At 34.5% G+C, this 12,974-nt stretch overlaps 2 protein-coding genes across 2 annotated transcripts in view; both read left to right on the top strand.

Moving 5' to 3' along the window:
• Window positions 1-8,225, top strand: LOC125193956 (calcineurin B-like protein 3). Its single transcript, XM_048091917.1, has 9 exons — window positions 1-195; window positions 1,568-1,722; window positions 3,046-3,128; window positions 3,280-3,339; window positions 3,424-3,532; window positions 5,421-5,473; window positions 5,788-5,868; window positions 7,515-7,627; window positions 7,830-8,225. The coding sequence occupies exons 2-9, from the start codon at window positions 1,599-1,601 to the stop codon at window positions 7,885-7,887; spliced, it is 681 nt and encodes a 226-aa protein (XP_047947874.1). The 5' UTR covers window positions 1-195; window positions 1,568-1,598; the 3' UTR covers window positions 7,888-8,225.
• A 3,172-nt stretch (window positions 8,226-11,397) lies between these two features.
• Window positions 11,398-12,974, top strand: part of LOC125195156 (serine/threonine-protein kinase KIPK1-like) — a 2,501-nt gene continuing 924 nt past the window's right edge. The window contains exon 1 of the mRNA XM_048093348.1: window positions 11,398-12,937. Coding sequence (XP_047949305.1) covers window positions 11,398-12,937 — 1,540 coding nt within the window. The remainder of the gene's footprint in view (window positions 12,938-12,974) is intronic.

Here is a 12,974-nt window from a genome sequence, read left to right as displayed (position 1 = left end):
ATTTCCTCCCATTACATTCCACTTTTGTTTGTACAGATCATCTGCTCATAATTTTGAATCTTTTCGTTCTGATTGCCGAAACGTCGACTCCTCTCGAATTCCAATTTCAGAATATTTATGCATTTTACACGAAATCTGAATCCCCTGCACACAATGTGTCATGTTTTTTTCCTTTCCCCCCTTTCCGTTTAAAAGGTATTCCTCTTTCTATGTCTGCATGTCTCTTCTGTTATATAATTGGTATGGCTTACGGCTTAATTCGTTGAATTCTGCAATTAATCTACCCATGTATTTTTTGTTTGTTTTTCCATTAGAGATCGATGTGTGCATGCAAATGTGTTGATGGCAATTAATTCTAAGGTTAATTAGTGTCGTTTTTGGGTTTGTGATTAATCCCGATTGAAAACCCTTTAGATGTGGTTGATTCATCAATTGGACTCTATAGCTTGATTATATCGTAAGGGAATTTATCACCTTTGATTTGGTTTTTGTGAGAAATATTGGGATTTTGGTGATGTTCCTTTCCCTATGAGAGAGTGTAGACGGCCATTCAACCCTGCTACTAGTTTGTATGTCTATTTTCTTGGAAATTAATGTTATAGGTATCATAGATGTAACACAGCTCCAGATTCGGAATGATATTAGTAATTAATATTGTTCACAAATTTGTAGAGGATTAAGTGGACTGGATGGACTAGTCCATGGTCATGGTCACGGTCACTCCATGCACTAAACTATTTGAATGATTACAATAGTGGCTTCCTTCAAACGAAGTTAAAATCCATTTACTCTTTAGGCCTTAAAAGCTGTATCTCGAATGCTGCACATGTAATAGACAAGTTACTTTAGGACGTAGGAGTACTATATTTTATGTTGTCCCACTAACATGGACCACGGCCAACTAGTCCTACACCACTAACTAAATTTACTTTCTTTTCTTCCGTGTGTTGGTTACGTTTTGTTTGGCTCTTTTTTGAACATATTAACAATATTTTTAAGGATTGCAGTAATATTTTTTGATAATTCACCTATGTACGACTACTGCAAAATCAATCTCAACTAGAATTTTACACTATTAAACATGAATTTCTTCTTGTATCATTGTATGTTAAACTGAAGGTAGTCTCTCAGAGAATTGATAGCAAGCTATTAAGGGCACTCCCGGAGACTTACTAATACCATTAAAGAGCCTACAAGAAAGGTCTTAGGATAGAGAGAGATACAGAATAAGTGCTATATGAGTCTCCAGCAACATAAATTGTTTTGAAAGATGAATACAGCCGTGCTCAAAGTACTGACTTTAATTAAAGACCTAAACTTTATAAGTAATAAAAAAGGTTGCCATTAATCTGCCTTCATGCCACTTCGGACAAAGAGTCATTTATAGATGACCAATCTACCCTTGATTAGTTTCCAGCTTCCACATGCTTTTGCTTGCAGATTTTGGACTGGATTCTGTAGTAATAAATAAATCAATCAATCCTGGATAGGCTTAAAATTCATTAACATGTACTAGCACTCCCTATTTGATAACTTTTGATTAATTAAATATTCGACATCGTTATAGGTATGGAGTGTTTACGTTTCTATAAGAGATCATGGTGCAGTGCCTAGATGGAGTGAAGCATCTGCTTTCTGCTATTGTAAATTGCTGCGAATCGGATATCAATAAACAACCCAGCGGCCTAGGAGATCCCGAAGCTCTAGCAAGCGCGACAGTTTGTATGACATCTTACTTATTTTTCTCTCTAAATGGTTTAAACTTTATGTATTGTAATACATTCTACTTCTCTTAATTAAATCACCTACTAACAAAAAGTAATACTCCCTCCATTCTACATTAATAGAGTCGTATTTCCTTTTGGGACGTTCCAACATAATAGTGTAATTTCCATTTACGGCAAAAATTAACAGATTTTCTCTTTCCTACTTTATTCTTTGTTAACTTATTACTTTATTCTCTCTCCTACTATATTATCTTCCTACTTAACGCACTAAACTTCTCTTTCTTAATCTTCACTCCAAAAAGAAATGCCTCTATTAACAAGGAATGGAGGGAGTATAACCTGTGGTGGCTTATTTTAATGTCGATTTTAATAAATTTCCCACATGTCTGATTATCTATCTGTTGATGGAGGCGAGGAAAAAATATAAACAAGGAAGAAATTGGATCAATTATGTAAATCTTGGATATTAAACTTGCTTGTATTTATTTATGTTTTTTAAGTGTGTGCGCTCGTACGAAGTTCACTAATTGTTCTATAAGAACTAAGTTAGGCTTATTTAACTTGGTAATTTATTGAAAATTTTATTTTAAATTGGCTGGTGGTGTTCATACGAGCTGGTGTTTAGTGAAATACTTCATATCAATATCATTGAAGTTGGTATACTATTCAATGGTACGCTGGAGAAAATCATGTGAGTTGTTGGATGCAATGCAATCCCTCACATAAGAAGTGAGCCTCTGTTATATCCTTTTAAATGTATGGGATTTCTTTGGTCATATTTGTACCAGAGTAATGTCAGACTCCTATCTCATGAAGTAATACTACACGGTCCACACTATGTACAATTACATCTGCGCCGCTTCCTCCGTAAAAGCCTATGCTAGAGTATTTGAGGAAGTAAACAAGATGGAATCTATGGTCGCTCTATTTTCCTTTAGGTTACCAACCATTGCTTTAAAACTACAAAATACACGTTACAACCTTTATGAGGCAACTTAGTATCCTGACTAGATCTGACATATTATAGTACATGTATTGCAGATCATATGAGGAAACCGAGTCCCTAAATGTTAATATTGAGATTTCCGCGCCCTTGAACAAATGAATTTCCTCATTATAGTAGAATATACTTTCAATTTTTCCTAAAGAAGCAATTAGAGTTCGTATGTTTATGTCTTATTTTAAGTAATCAACTGTGTATCTTGTTAGTTCCATGTCGAGTGGAGAGGTAATCTAGTGTACTTCTCTTTGAATTGCATTTTCAATCTAGGAATCTTACTAATAGGAGTCTGCTATTTTTTCTCTACCTCTGGTGCAGTTAGTGTTAGTGAAATAGAAGCACTGTACGAATTGTTTAAAAAGATCAGCAGTGCTGTGGTAGATGATGGGCTTATTAATAAGGTAACAGGTTATATAACCTTTTTTTTCTTATCTGGGCTTACTTTATACCTGTAGTTGTTTTAGGAATCATTGTCCTTGTTACAATCCTGTTATTTGATACATCCTAGTTCTCAACGTGGTGTTTCTGCATGCAAAATTTATATACATGCAGGAGGAGTTCCAGCTTGCTCTTTTTAAGACCAACCAAAAGGAGAGCATGTTTGCTGACAGGGTTAGTTTCATGTCCCCAATGTTGCAAATAAAATGTCCATCGTTTTTCTTTCAACGAATCTCATGATGAAGTTTGTTTCTGAAGGTGTTTGACCTATTTGATGCAAAACACAATGGGATATTAGACTTTGAAGAGTTTGCACTGGCTTTATCAGTTTTTCATCCAAATGCTTCTATTGATGACAAGATTGAGTGTAAGTCATTATTACAGTTGATTCTACTCTGATTTAGGCGTCCACTCCCTCCGTCCCACAATAAGAGTCATATTTTGCCATTTCCGTCCGTCCCATAAAACTAATATATAATATATATATATATATATATATATATATATATAATATATATATATATATATTATGTATTTAAATCTGGTCTTTATAGATCAAAACCATATATATATATATATATATATATAGAGGATTGTTCTGCTGAGCGCCCCTAAATGGGCGCTTGGTGAGCGACAAATGATGTGGCGATCATCATCATCAATTTCCTCTCTCCTTCTTTAATTTCCTCTCTCCTCTCTCCCCTCCCCTCCCCTCCGTTACTTTCCTTTCCTTTCCTTTCCTTCATCGTTTCTGCTCATTCTCTATCCCCCTCTCTCACTACCATTCAGCAAAATCAAGATTCTTCTTTAAATCTATTTTTCGAATTTCATGTATACTCAATTATAGCAATCTCTATTTTTTTATTCAACCGACTTCTAAATCATCTCATTCCTATCTATAACTTTTAAAGAGTATAATTTCTGAACCATGGCTTCATTCTCTCTCGTCTGTAATTTCCTTTCTCACCAAATTCTCCAACTTTATCAAGGAGCTTTTCACCATAGATGATAGAATCAATACTCTTAACTTTTTAATGTATACAAATCGTTCCTACAATTCCCATGGATTTATTTTTGCATCTGTCAAAGAATTTATGCACTTATGTTTTCATCAAAATGAGTTTCTTCCAGTTTTTCCTCAGATTTTGTGAAATCAAGTATGCAAGCTTTTACATATGTTTTCATTTAATAGATCTCTGTAGAAAAAAGTTCATGCTCTGCATTTAAACTCGATTGATATAGTATTTTCTTTCACTAAAACACAAAAAATAGATTTTGCAGTTACATCCACTACAATATATAGTAATTCCTTGTCAGTATAAGCTAAAGACTGAGAAATTGTGTTCAAGATCCAAAGAAAAGGTTGCAGATAGAAAGTAAGTTACAAGAAGGAATAGGGGAATAGGGAAGCGACGGCGAGATTTTGCCGAGCCGATAAAGCATTTTAAAGAAGGAATTTTCACACGACTCTAAAATTACACTACAAAATTGATGGCAGATCACAATCAGAAAATGAAGATGGACATAGGAGGAGAAAAGGGGCGAGGAGGAGAGAGAATGAGGAGATACAGGAGAGAGGAGAGAGGGAATTAAAAATGAAGAGAGAAAATCGATAATGATGTTGCCACGTCACTGGTCGCTCACGAATCGCCTATATTTGTCGCCCAGCAGATCAATACTCTCTATATATAGGGGAGTGATCAAAACAAGTATGTGCTTAAATCAAGAAATGCAGCCCAAATCTTGGCCCTAGGATTAGATGATCTAATGGTCAATAATTAACCAAAAATACGGAAGGTCATAATTAAGCAGTTTTAGGTCATATTATAAAATTTGGGTTTATGTCATGTTAAGATCATTTTAGGTCATGCTTTGTTAGCATGACCTAAAAATACCCTACGTGTGACTGTGTTATGCGTTTCTGTATTTAATATATATATATATATATATATATATATATATAAAAGTGGTAACCACATTTCACTAACTTATTCAACCCACTTTGCTTGAAATTTCTTAAAACCTGTGCCCAAACCAAATAGGACTCTTATTATGGGATGGAGGGAGTAATATACAAAAAATGCTGGAAAAAGGCAAGTAATTCTGGCAGATATTTTTCTGTAGTCCAAAAGATGGTTAATTTCTTCAGCATACTACACCAACCTGTCATATTTGGCTGTTGTTTCGTACAGTAGTTGCCAATCGGTGGTGGATTATCTGAATCTGTCTTACTTCACAAATTTTTGTTGTTTCAGTTTCTTTCCAGTTATATGATCTCAAGAAGCAAGGGTTCATTGAAAGACAGGAGGTCAGTTTATTAGTTTTAATAATTAAATTCTTCTGTAGTAAAATGTTAGATACCTTGAATACCTTCCACTACAAGTTTTTTGTCTCCCACAGTGGGATGATGCATGAATTACTTTGTATCATATACTCTTATTATTTTCTTGCTAATATAGATTCCTATGTATATCATAGATTTGTGGCCTTCATATCTGTTTTACCTCATACTTGAGACTGTAATCAAATATTTATTTTTGAAGTGTGAACCTACCATCTATTAGTCAGTATTACTTCAAAGGAAGGCAGTAGGGGTTACAATCTTTAATTTGGTTGTTGTAGGTCAAACAAATGGTGGTGGTGACACTGGCTGACTCTGGCATGAACCTTTCTGATGAAGTTATTGAGAGTATTATTGATAAGGTGAGTCCCAGCTAGCTCAGTTTCATTCAGATTTAGACCTGTGTCATGCATTCTATACTCCTTTCTTTTATTCCCATTTATGAAATGGAAGGTCGATAGGAAATTCGTCTATCCAATGCTATTTACTATCTTATAAAAAATCGTTTTACCCTTAAATGGTAGACTTGGATCCTAGTAACTATGTTCCTCTCTCCAGATTATTTCCTTTAAAATTTTACTGTTCAGAGATAGATTAGGGAGACAATAATGAACACTCCTGTTGATTTTAGGCAGTCTGCAGTCATCGCTATCTTCTACTAATTCTTAAGCAGATTTAGCATTAATTGAGACTTCAAGAGTTAGGATAGTTTACATACCATGTAGTATGCTAGTCCAATTGCAATAATTACCATGTTGTCTGTATATCAAAATATGCATGCCTGCTTACTTGTTCAACCTACAACCTGGATTCATATGTGCTTGTGGAATGACAAGTCGGAGCGATAACTAGACTTAACTTGAGATGATTTTGGAGCAAAGTTGTCACTGACTCACTGCTAAACTTTAAAGCTAGAGATGTTATCCAACAGTGCAAAGCTAGTTATCTGAAAGCCTGAATTTGGCTGGTTTATTTTCAACTTAGGCTTGAGGTAGCGCACAAACTTATTAATGAGTTTGCTCATGATTTAACACTTAAACAGATTTAAATATTATTAACCTTGAGCTTGAATCATTTTTGTCTATTGAGTCTCATGAGCTTTATCCAATTGAGCTTCACATAACTCACTAATAGGTTTATCATTTACAGTCCTAGTTAGAACATCAATATCTTATGTCATGCACATGTGTGTGGTCCTGGGCTACACTGCATACACTAGGCCTATAACATGTGTGTAGGTCTTTAGTACCACTAGTGTTGTTAAAGACTTAATGCTCAACCTTGCTCTGTAACTAGGGACGTCATAATCATCTGAAGTTATAGACTCACATAAAGAGTTCTAACAATGGGAGATTCTGATGATAAGGAAATTAATCCTTCTTTATTCTTCGAAAGGTTTGTTTAGTTATTGGAACTCCCTGATTGAATCTATCCCATTAGCAATATTTCAAGGGAGACCATTTATCATCCTGCTATCAAGAATGGACGACTACCTGGTGCTCTTACAAATTCTGGAGAATTCCTTGATGCTTCAACAGTTTCTAAAGCCATCAGTGGGATTCCAGTTGGTATGGAGATAAAACTGAGTGGTGTAACTGCGTTATGAGTCAGTGACTGAAAACGTGGCGACATGGTATAAGATTCACGACTGAGGCTGGAAATCTGTATGTTATGCCACTAAAAGGGATGCTTTCCAGGAAATACTGTTTATCAATCTCATTATTTCACAGACAAACTCCATCGAGTCAGGGGCATAGCCAGAAATTCATTTTAGAAGGGGCACAAACATACAGGAAAATTTAAGTATTTGAGAAGGGGTATTTGGTGTATTTATCGGAAAATTCATTTCTCCTTGCTATGTGGCTTGTTTATTGTTTGCATATATATCCTATTCTGACCTAAGTTTAGGACATCAATGTGCAATACTTCCTCCTCCATTCCTGTTGCCAAAATATATGACTATATTCTCCAGCAATATTGTAATCACTAGAACACCACATGGTTTCAGACATTTGAAGAAGCAGATACTAAACATGACGGGAAGATTGACAAAGAAGAATGGTGGAGCCTGGTGAATCGGCACCCTTCTCTTTTGAAGAATATGACCCTTCAATACCTCAAGTAAGTTCTAGCATACTTTGATAAATGGATGATGACTATTGATTTTATCATCTGAATTATTGCTCACTATCTTTTGTGTGTGTGTGTGTGTGTAATTTTCTGCTTCATAAATTTCCTTTGTCCATAGACTAATCTATGAATTTGAGGCTTAGGCGAACATTATGTTTGAGACGCTGAATCTTTTTCTACTTACAATGAGCAGAGACATCACCACCACCTTCCCGAGCTTTGTATTTCATTCACAAGTCAATGATACATAAGTACGGGGGCGCCGTTCTTTCGATGGCCTCTATCAAAATTTAGCAAGAGCACATTGATTGTACGTAAAGCTCAACTGGGATTAAATATGCATCTCACCCTCTACATGAAAAAAAGGAAAGGCATAAAGCTCTCACTCTTTATGAGGTTCCGTTTTCTTTTTGGTACTGCAACTGTTTGCTTTATATGTAGCTTTCTTTTCTTTTTCATTAGAAAAACTTATGGTTGCTAGCTGCAAGGGATATGTGATTTGGTTGTAGCCTGTAGGTAATGGAATGCTTGAGGATTGGTATTTTGTACTAGTTGGTTGTGATTTGTGAATGCAATTATTTGTTTATTATTTTTTGATCCTTTTTATCGTAGACGACTGCCTTCAATTCCACTCACTTTCGACTACTCTTTGGTCCTCAAATTTATAGTCCTCCGTCCCACAAAGTTTATCCTAGTTTACTATTTCGGTATGTCCACAAAGTTTGTCTCATTTGGAATCTATCAAAAATAGATATTAAATACACCCCTCCATATCAAACAAATTAAACTGTAATTAAACTGAGGGAATACTTTTTTTTTAGTAATTTTTAAATATACGTAACTTTTTTAAATGGAATTTGGCACACAACAAGTGCAGTTGAAAGTTAGAAAATGTAAATGCAAGCATAAGTTAGAAATTGTAAAATGCAAGCATATAGTCAACTTACGAGTTGATTGCCCATATGTGCACTTGGGAAATCTAATTTATAAATACAATAGTGAGTCACAACTCACTAATACATCCTTCAAATGTGTTCTAAAGTGAATTGTGATTTAGCACACCCAGTGCCTTGTGAGTGCTGAATGTAAATACCTAAATTATTGGTTTATCTAATAAAAATATCTTGTTGATAAACGTGATAAAAATACATAGATTATCTAAAAACAAAATACTTACGGTGTACTTATTATTCGATTTTCAACAATGAAGTTTGATCCTTTGTCAGAAATGGAAAACCGTTCGTGAAGTTTATGACTTTTAAAGTTCATGGAAATAAATAGAATTGAACTAAAGTTTATGATTTTCAGATTAATATCCCTAGAATCAAATATGGGCAATGCTAATGATTTAAAAGTTGAATATATAAGACAAAGCTATTGGTTCATAATTCAATTGATCAGATAAATCTGAAATATTATAGCAAATATATATAAATATAATATAAAAATATTAAATTTAGTGAATGATAAAATATAAGTACTAGTAATTAATACTCCATCCGTCTCACAATAGTAGTGCACTCTTTCTTTTTTATTCCGTCTCATAAGAGTATGCAATTTCTAATTTTAGAAAAAAAATTATCTCTACTGAGGTGGGACCCATACCAATTTGCAATAAAACTCGTGCACAACCAAAAGTGCATATTTTTATGAAACGGATGAAATAATATTACTTGTAAAAATATTAAAATTTAATTTTTGATAAAAAAAATATAATTAAATTTTAGTGGGTAAAATTAAATGCAAACAAAAGTAGATAAATATTTATAGCATATAACAATTTTGTGACTAGACAAAGTACTGATTCATGGATAAACCGTTTGACCCGGTCCAGTTTTTAAAATATTGGGTAATAATCTACTATTTTATTATCATCCATTCTAAACACTAATTTACGTAGCATGGCTGACTAAACATGTGTATGAAACAAAGGATAAGAGACACTCTATCGAAACAAGTGGGATATGATCAAATTGGGATGTTATTAAATAAAAATTCTAAATATTGTACAAATTCAAAATTATGATGGACCATTAGAAAATGTCAACAGATCACAAAAAAAAACATTAACGGAAAAATGTCAACAGAATTTCAACGGTTAGTCAAAGATTGATGTTGTGTTGATACTGTGTTGACATTAAAATCTTGAAATTTTACACTGTGTAATGTTGATATTGTATTGAAACTATGTTAAAGCTGTATTGAAAAGTTTTGAGTTTGTAAAATATATAAGTTTAAATATCACTGCCCCAAAACAAGTACTCCATAAGTTCATTATTGACTATAAAATTAATTACTTAAAGACAATTTTCTATTTTAATAAAGTTATAGTATATTACTACGTATTTGTTGATCCTCATTTTATTTACAAATTTTTTTTTCTCATAACTGATTAACTGCCTACTTTTACTTTTACTTTTATTAACCAAACACCTATATATTTATTACTGCCTACCGTTGTTATTATCTAATTATTCATCCGGTAGGGCTACAATTTCTGTAATACTCTTATTTTGTGTATAATAGATAGCGCTAAAAAGTTACTACTATTCAATTAATATGTTACTCAATTTACTTCATTCATAAAAAATATTTGGCTTTCATCGTTGGTAAATTATCAAGTTTTTAAAATTTAAAATTTTGCTTTAGTGTCCATTAAAATTATATAGAAGTAGAAAGTAGTACTAGTATAAAATATTACTCAAAATGGAACCTCAATATTAAGATACACCATATTTTATTAATTTAATAGTATTAAAATCTATTTCAATACAAATGCCATGACAATGACATCTTTCTCCACTCCATATTTCCACTGCCGAAGCTAATTTCTGAATTCTTGTACTGATTTTGCAAATCCTACTTGCTTTTCTTCTCAATTAGTGTTTTTCTTCTGTATGGATTGCTCAAGATTCGGTTAGGTGTGTTTTCTTTTACTCAATGACTGTGATTCTGTTTTGGGGTTTTCCCTCTCAAGATCTGATTACCAGGAGAATTTTCGTTGAATTGTGATTATGTTAAACTAATTCTTGAATGTTGGTAAAGAATTGCGTGCTGTCACTTAGAATTGCTGCGTTTTTGTTTGGGAGCTGACTGGTTTAGTTAGTGTTTTCCTCGCCTTTGATTGGGTGGTCCTTGATTCCATTCAATTTCGACTTCTTTTTTCTTTCCTAGGTTTCTTTTTCTGCTTTTGTTGAAATGTGTTACACTTTGCAACTTTTTAAAGCCTCTTTTTTTAGAGAAAAAGTATGTTCCTGGAGTTGTTGATTGACCCATGATCTTTTTCATTTTCCTCATCGTGATGTGTCTTTTTTCTCTTTCTGAATTGCCGTTTAATAATGTCATGTGCATTTATAAGAATTAGTCTCTATTGTTTATATTTTCTTGAAATATTTACTTCAATTTTTTTTTTTGCAACTGAGTTGTTCTTTACTAGTTAGTGCAGTTATTTTGACTGAGTATTGTATTTAGTATTTAGAATTGGAAGGCTGTTGTTTTATACTATAAGTCTTCTTGCTAATGCTTTCATTGAGAAGAACAGTAGCGCTTTATTGTGTATGCTAGTTATACTGCTTCTAAAGTTACTCTAATACAGTAATACTTATATTTTATATGTAATTTGCTGACTGATTTTGCCAACTGACAGGTTGTGGTGTGTTATAGTTCACTGAGATAGATTTTATGATAGAGATATAGCTGCGGTAGTGATGATCAACATATTCTTGTAACCTATATTGAGCAAAGTGTGTACTGTTTCTCGGATGGCCTCGACAAGTGGCTCTAGAGCTCCGGTGAGTTTGCAACAAAGAGTTGTTAGGATTCAGCATTCTACCGAGGAGAATGATCACAAATCTACTAGTGAGCCGAAGGTGATTGATCTTGAGCAATCAGTTGATCCTGATGAGGTGTGTCTGCTGTTGCCTAGAGAAGATGCTGAGTCCAACAAACCTGCTAATAATGATTTTGATACCTCAGAGTCCAATATCTCTTTCTCCGGGTCTGAAAGGAACTCTAAAGCTCATGATCTTGAGGTAACCGACATTAGAAGCTCACTGGAAACTTCCTTTGATCAGGGAAAGAATTCATCTGGCATTAGCAATCCGAAGGTAATTGATCCTGATAAGGCGCGTCTGCTGTTGCCAAGAGAAGATACTGAGTCCAACAAATCTGCTGATAGTGAAAAAAAATCTTTGATCCTTCTTGATACCTCAGAGTCCAATATCTCTTTCTCAGGGTCTGAAAGGGAGTTTGAAGCTCAAAATCAAGAGTTAACCGACATTAGAAGCTCACTGGAAGTTTCCTTTGATCAGGGAAAGAAATCATCTGGCATTAGCAAGCCGAAGGTGATTGATCTCGAGCAATCTGTGGATCCTGATAAGGCGTGTCTGCTGTTGCCTAGAGAAGATGCTGAGTCCAACAAATCTGCTAATAGTGAAAAAAGTTCTTTGATCCTTTTTGACACCACAGAGTCCAATATCTCTTTCTCCGGGTCTGAAAGGGAATCTAAAGCTCAAGATCTTGAGTTAATCAACATTAGAAGCTCACTGGAACCTTCCTTTGATCAGGGAAAGGAATCGTCTGGGATAGGAACTGTAAAAGTTAGTGATGGAACCAATAGCCTTGCAAAAACCAGTGGAAGCACGAAAGTGAGTGACCCTGCTGAGTTTATTGAGAGTGGAAAGAGCAGCATGTGTCGCGAAAGAGCACTGATTGATCTTGAGCAATCAGTTGATCCTGATAAGGCGAATCTACTGTTGCCTAGAGAAGATGCTGAGTCCAACAAATCTGCTAATAGTGAAAAAAATTCGTTGATCCTTTTTGATACCTCAGAGTCCAATATCTCTTTCTCTGGTTCTGAAAGGGAATCTAAAGCTGAAAATCTTGAGTTAAATGACATTAGAAGCTCACTGGAAACTTCCTTTGATCAGGGAAAGAAATCATCTGGCACAGGGAGTGTAAAAATTAGTGATGGGACCAATAGCCTTGCAAAAACCAGTTCTTCCATAGGGAGTGTAAAAGTTAGTGATGGAACCAATGGCCTTGCAAAAACCAGTGGAAGCACGAAAGTGAGTGACCCTACTGAGTTCATTGAGAGTGGAAAGAGCAGCATGTGTCGGGAAAGTACAAGCAGTGATATCAGTAATGAGAGCACCTCTAGCAGCAGCTTTAGTAGCAGCATCAATAAGCCTCACAAAGCAAATGATGTTCGATGGGAAGCCATCCAAGCTATCCGCTATAGGGATGGTGCATTGGGTTTGAACCATTTCAGGCTCCTAAAACGGCTAGGTTGTGGAGACATTGGTAGTGTTTATCTGGCTGAATTGAGCGGAACTAAATG

This window comes from Salvia hispanica, chromosome 6 (assembly GCF_023119035.1).
Source record: "Salvia hispanica cultivar TCC Black 2014 chromosome 6, UniMelb_Shisp_WGS_1.0, whole genome shotgun sequence".
Lineage (NCBI taxonomy): Eukaryota > Viridiplantae > Streptophyta > Magnoliopsida > Lamiales > Lamiaceae > Salvia > Salvia hispanica.
Note: the sequence above shows the minus strand (reverse complement) of the source record. Positions and strands in the feature narration are given on the sequence as shown.